Source organism: Galeopterus variegatus, unplaced genomic scaffold (assembly GCF_000696425.1).
Source record: "Galeopterus variegatus unplaced genomic scaffold, G_variegatus-3.0.2 Scaffold5866, whole genome shotgun sequence".
Classification (NCBI taxonomy): domain Eukaryota; kingdom Metazoa; phylum Chordata; class Mammalia; order Dermoptera; family Cynocephalidae; genus Galeopterus; species Galeopterus variegatus.
The window spans coordinates 104,024-110,542 of NW_007731977.1; the positions used below are offsets into that span (position 1 = coordinate 104,024).

Consider the following 6,519-nt stretch of genomic DNA (forward strand, 5'->3'; position numbering starts at 1 on the left):
GGGTCAGTCCTGCCTACTTGGCCCTTTCTCATTTTGGCTTCTCCTTTAGCATGTTTTCCTGTATATTATTATTATTATTATTATTATTTTGAAGTTTGAACATTGATTTTACTTGTTAGAACACCAGATTAAGTATTTTAGAAGTTCTCATAGGAAGAAAATGAAGGGTTTATTGTACAGCTGTCCAGAAGTTTATTTTTTTTATTATTATTATTTTTTTCTTTTTGTCTCTTTTTTCGTGACCGGCAATGGATCGCAACCCTCAGTGTCGCGCCCGTACCGGACCGGGACCGGCAACGGGATCGCAACCCTCGGTGTTGCACCCGCACCTCGCTCAGCCAGTGAGCGGCCGGTCTGTACGTGGGATCCGAACCCTCAGTGGGAGCGCCACCGCGCTGCCAAGCGGCGCACTGTAGCAGTGCGCCACCGGGCCGGCCCCAGAAGTTTATTTTTTAAATCTTATTGAACCACATGGTCTGCCACATTATTATATGGTATAACGAAGGAATTATATGTCCTAAACAACACAGGAAATTTGTAATTTGGCCTTTGTTTTTATAATTACTATCACATTTTAAAAAATGTAAATGTATTCCCTATGTTTAAGTATTATGCTCAAATATGTTTTGATGTGCTACCTCATTTAAATATTTTATCACTCATTCATTTTTTTGGCTTAATGTTTTCATTCTTTCTATATGCATGTATCTATATGTCTATCAAAGTTTCTAAGCTTGTATAGTTAACTTATTTCCACGCCTAACAGCATTTTGAAAAACTTTTAAAAATTGTGGTAAGATACACATGACATAAAACTTACCATATTAATAATTTTTAAAAGTGTGTCCTGCACGTTCCTGATCCCAAATGTTTTCAGACAGAGTGAAGGCTTAGGTTGTCTGGTGGAAGTGAGGATTTCTTGGTTGCTCTTTGAGCTCTGTCGTGGATAATGTTTGCTCTTAGGGAAGCTGCTTCCCCTCTTCTGAGCCTCACTCAGAACCACTTGACCATCTTTCTTCCAGTCATGTGTGCAGAGATGAGAAAGGGAGCAGAAGGAGTATTCTGGGCTCTCACGCCTCCTAGTGTTTGTTTTCTTATTTGGGATGGTGTGGGAGCTTTAGACACAGACTCTGCCCTTGTTCAGCCTGGAGCCCTATAGGAAATCCTGCCAGACTCACTAGCCTCTCTCCTTGGCCAGTAAGTGAAAAGGTCAGAAAACCAATACCTGAGCTGCTCAGGACTCCATTTCTTCCTCCCTGCAGCATGTGATACCAAAGAACAGCCCCTCCTTGCCAAGTCTTCCCTCCCTGCCCCCATTTTTGGCACCCTGTACTTGCCCGACTTCCCTCCTTTCACCTGCCCCTTAAGAGCAGGTATTCTCAAAATTGCTGCCCTTTTCTCTTCTCTGTGTTCTTTCCCAAGTCTCTGGCCCTGGGCCTGGCGCATAGATGGTGCTTAAGGGATGTTTATTGAATAAGTGAATGAATTGTATTCATCCCTTAAGTTTCACCTATCACTTCTATGTATATAATAATACATTTAGATGATGATGATAAGTTAACACTTATTGTGTACCTACTGTGCGTCAGGTAATATTCCAAGCATTTTATTATTCTCACTGTGATTTGGTGAAAGAAGTACTTTGATTACCCCAATTTGCAGATGAGGAAATTGAGGCTCAGAGAGGTTAAGTGAGGATCCCAAGCTCACCAAGTGGAGTTACTGGGGTTCTAACAAAGGTAGACTAGCTCTAGAGCCAGTGCTCACAAGACTATGCTACATTGCCTCTTGTTTTTTTGGAAGACCCCTTCCTCCTACAAGAGAGTGTCATATCTCTATCCCCAACACCCTTTCTTCAGCTACCAACCCTTTATTTCACACTCCTTGCTGGACATTTCCACAGGTTTGCCTTGCTGGCATCTTGGCTTTTTCCTCTTTAAACAGCTCTTCCTTGAGACTTACAGTGGTCCCATACTTCTCCAGCCACCTGGGTTGAAACCTCACCATCATCCTCGACTCCTCTCTCTCCCTTGCTTCTGATCTCAGATCACCTACCAGGGCTTGCTAATTCCACCTCCAAAAGTTTTTCGCTCCTTTCCTTCAGGTGCTGTTTGGCCTCCAATGCTACTAACGTGGATAACGACAACAGCCTCTTAACTGGACCCCTATTCTCTAGGCTGTCTCTGTTCCAGCTCAATTTACCTTGACAGCTCTAACACTTTGGCTGCTTTGTCCTGGCACTGAAGGCTTCCCTGCTTTTCCTACATGGAGACTCTACATAAACCAAAGTAGAATCCTGGAGACATTCCCTCTGCCTGGTATATCCTGTCCTGCGGGCTTTTCTCTGCCAGTCCAAATCTCTTCTCAAACAGCACCTTTTGTAACAAACCTCCTCTAAATCCCTTCTAACTCCTGAAGCAGTACGTGTTCCTTCTCTTTGCCTTTTGTAATATTATTTTGCAGAGTACCCTTGTCAATGCCGTGTCTGTCTTATCCCTCTTACTAGATTATTGCAAGCCCCGTAAGGGCAGGGATGGTGGTTTTATTAATCTCTGCGTGCCTGTAATAGGTACTCAGTGAAGGATTTTTTTTCTTTTTTTTTTTTTTTTTTTCCTTTTTGTCTTTTTTTGTGACCGGTAACGGGATCGCAACCCTCAGTGTCGCGCCCGTACCGCGACCGGCAATGGGATCGCAACCCTCGGTGTCGCGCCCGCACCGCGCTCAACCAGTGAGCGGACTGGTCTCTATATGGGATCCAAACCCTCGGCAGGAGTGCCGCCGCGCTCCCAAGCGCCGCACTCTACCGAGTGCACCACTGGGCCGGCCCAGGATTTTTTTTTCTTTTGAAAAATATTTCTTTTCAGAAATAAAATGAGTAGTGCTAAATATTACCACTATACTTTGAGGGATTCATCAGAACCAAAGTCCATCTTTGAATACCTATAATTTTGCCAGTGTTATGAGAATTTTTAGGTTGAAAAACTCTTAATAGGAAATTTCATGATTTCCCCATTTTCATTGTCTCTATCTTAAATTTCTTAAGCAGCTATCACTAATGACTTTGCTATAGTAGAAAGGGCGGCTCCAGAGACAGGCTCCATCCTCACTTACTGTGCAGCCTTGGGTAAGTCAACAAACCTCTCTGAGTCTCAGTTTCATTACCTGAAACATAGAGAGAATTATGCTTACCTGTCAGGGCTGTTATGTAAAATTTAGAGATAATGCATGAGACCTTTGACACATACTTTCTTTTTTTTTTTTTTTTTCTTTTATCTTTTTCCGTGTCTGGCAACGGATCGCAATCCTCAGTGTTGCCCCCGTACCGGACCGGGGACTGGCAACGGGATTGCAACCCTCGGTGCTGCTCCCGCGCCTCGCTCAGCCAGTGAGCGGGAACCGGTCTGTATGTGGGATCCGAACCCTCGGGTGGGAGCGCCGCCGTGCTTCCCAAGCGGCGCACTTATCCAGTGAGACACCGGGCCGGCCCCGACACATACTTTCTATGTAGTGAGGATTATTATTATTATATTTTCCCAAATATATTAGCTTGAATATTTAAAGAAGTATCTCATTTCATTATTTCTTCTCTTGTTGATAAAGTTTTTTTTTTTTTTTTACTTGCCTGCAATTAGGTTCCTGACCTCTGACCTCTCTCCCCAGTTCCTCTCAGGTTTAGGTGTATTTGACTGGGTGTGGGATATGGGGGACTGTCAGGTTCTTAAGTGGAATTAGATGACTGAGTCAATCTTCTCTGTGCAGGGGTATTCCAGTCCACATTTAAGTAAAAGCTATACCAGTAAAGGTCAGAGACCTAGGAACCTAGTCCATCAAAGTAAGCAGGATCCTCCAAGAACACCTCATCTAGTCCTTTTATGTGACAGCTGGGGACTCTGAGACTAGACAGGGAGGAACTGTGGCTATTTGAGCAGCTGGAGGATGGGCAGGTGTGGGTAGGGCACCTTCTCAGAGGGCTCCTGGGGGCACTAGCTCTGGGAGCAAAAGGCATCCCTTCCTCATCCCCCTGGAGAGCTCCATGGGCTGAGACTCACACGACTGCTGGGTTGGAGCACTTGCCACTGGTGTAGAAATACTCCTTGATGTGGGCACGGGGCAGTGGGCGAGAGATGTAGGCAAAGCAGCAGGGCGTGGTGTCCGAGGCATCTGGAGGAAGGAAGGCAGGAAGGAGAACCCCTTTATTCATTGCCAGTGCACACTAGGTGTTGTGCTTATGATTTATCTTGAAAAGAATATTATCCTCCTTGGCAGAAACTGAGGTGGAGAGAAGTAAAGTGACTTGGCCATGGATACACAGTGGCAGAGTCAGGATTCCAACAGAGGACTGAGAGGATCTCCCCAACTCCTCGTCTGATCTTGAGCCAAGCTTGCATCCTTCCCTCTCTACCATAACCCCTGCCCTTGGCTCTCAGGACATGCATGAGAGCATGTCCTCCTGGCTTGTCCTGCGCCCTCTGCCTTCATTCTTGCTCTTCCAGGATCCTCAATGGACTAAGAAGTTGGTTTCTTTGATACTTAGGTTGGGTTAGGGGGAGGCTTACAAAACTCAGGCTCCATGGCTTGGCCAGGATCCTAAGAGGGTCCTGAAGATGCATATTGCATCCTGGGAGATCCTGGCTGAGAATGGTTCTGAACAGAGAAGAACTTCTTTTTGGTCAATTAATTCAAGATGATGCTGGGAAGGGACAGTTGCCACTTCCAAGCAGAGCAGTGGTGTTATCTCTCCAGCCAGGTGTAACAAGCTTGAATACCTAGCTGTGCGCCCTTGGGCAAGTTACCCTCTCTGTACCTCTCTTTCCCCATCTGTAAGTCAAGGACAGCTACTCAAGGAGTAGTTGTGAATATTAAATAAGATATATGTAAAGCAATCAGAGCAATGCCTGACCCATAGTAGACATTTAATTATTTAATTAGCTTTTATTATCCTCTAACAAACCCCATTTTTCCCATCTATGAAATGGGAGAGAATATGACTATCTCAGGAGGTTTTTAGTTAAGTGTTCAGAAGTTTCTTAGAAACTCTGCTGGTAAAAAAAATAAAAATAAAAATAAAATGAAAATAAAAAAAAATAAAAGAAACCCTGCTGGTGACAGGCACGAGTCAGTCGTGTTTTAAGGTCAGCTTGAGCTGTCCCTACTTACTAATATCTCCAGCATCACTCCATACTCAGTGAGCACCTGCAGGGCTCAGGAGCGTAGGCCTTGAAGACACAGAAAAGTTGATCAGGGGTCCCTGCCATGAAGTGGCTGAGAGATCTAAGGGACAACAGAACATCTGGGTAAAACAGTACATAAGAATGTAAATAGGGGCTGGCCAGTTAGCTTAGTTGTTTGGAGTGTGGTGCTGATAAAACCAAGGAATAGGGTCTGATGCCTGTACCAGCCAGTTGCCAAAAAAAAAAATATATATATATATATATAATATATTATATAAAAAATATATAAAAAAATATATATATATATATATAAATAATGGAGTTCAAACAGTATATATTCCGCAGCTGAGAAGAGGACAAGGTCTGGGACAGTCAGTGGGATGGATTAGGCATTCTAGGCAGAGGGTCTGACTCCTTGGGCTGTGGCGGTCAGGACCTGGACTTACATGGAGAGGCAGATGCAGGAGCGCAGAGGGTGGCAGCAGAGAGGATGACAGCAAGGGCAGCTGCGGAGATCTTCATGGTATCCGTGGACAGAGGCTGTGGGAGATGCACATGCTGTCTCAGGATCCTCTGCAGCTCAGGCTGGACCTTTATAGGGAGTCGGGGCCAGTAGAGGGGGCGCCCCCTCAAGGGGAGTTTCCAAAACAGCAGCTAAGCATTGGCTGATATCATAAGTGAAACTGCACAAAACAGAAAAGAAAACTGAAATAGCTGCCGGAAATTTGAGTCTCTCCTTTCTTCCTCACTGCCCTCCCATCCAGAGTGAGCTCATCAGTTCTGCCTTTGCCCAAGCACTGGTAGTGGAAAACTTCTAGCCTCTGCTGGTGTCCTCAGCTTTACCTTCCAGGGCAGGGGTCCTCCCTGGAGAGCAGGAAGCTGCTTCCTTGGAGGCAAGGAGGAGAGACAGTTAGGACAGGATCAAAAGCCACTGGGTCTTTATTTGGCTGCTTTCAGAGTTCCTGCTCATGCACTTCAGATCTTATTTCCCTTCTCTCATCCATGGAAAGATGTTATTTACAAGGTGTTTTATTGAGGACAGTCCTCTGGACATATGAGGATATTTCAAAAAGTTCATGGAAAAATACTATAAAAAGATAATACAAATCTTTCCACAAATTTTTTGAAGACCCCTCATATGGTCCCTAAAGGAGGTGAGAGCACCCACCCTATGACTGGGGCAGTGGATCTGAGCTGGGCATTGGAGACATTTTCACCAGATATGAGTTGGAGCGATTCCTCTTGGGGAAGTTTCTTGCTTTCATTACAGCCACCTGCATTGACTTGCTAAGTGATCTTTTGGAAAATTGCTTAATGTCTTTGAGTTCTATTTCCTTGTTTATAAAGT

At 44.7% G+C, this 6,519-nt stretch overlaps 1 protein-coding gene across 1 annotated transcript in view; it reads right to left on the reverse strand.

Moving 5' to 3' along the window:
• The window catches only part of CCL5 (chemokine (C-C motif) ligand 5), an 8,138-nt gene extending 2,394 nt beyond the window's left edge, over positions 1 to 5,744 (reverse strand). Inside the window, exons 1-2 of the mRNA XM_008590132.1 lie at positions 5,618 to 5,744; positions 4,050 to 4,161 (exon numbers count right to left, since the gene is read on the reverse strand). Of these exons, the coding sequence (XP_008588354.1) occupies positions 4,050 to 4,161; positions 5,618 to 5,693 (188 nt within the window). The 5' untranslated portion in view covers positions 5,694 to 5,744. The remainder of the gene's footprint in view (positions 1 to 4,049; positions 4,162 to 5,617) is intronic.
• Between the last annotated feature and the right edge of the window lie 775 nt (positions 5,745 to 6,519).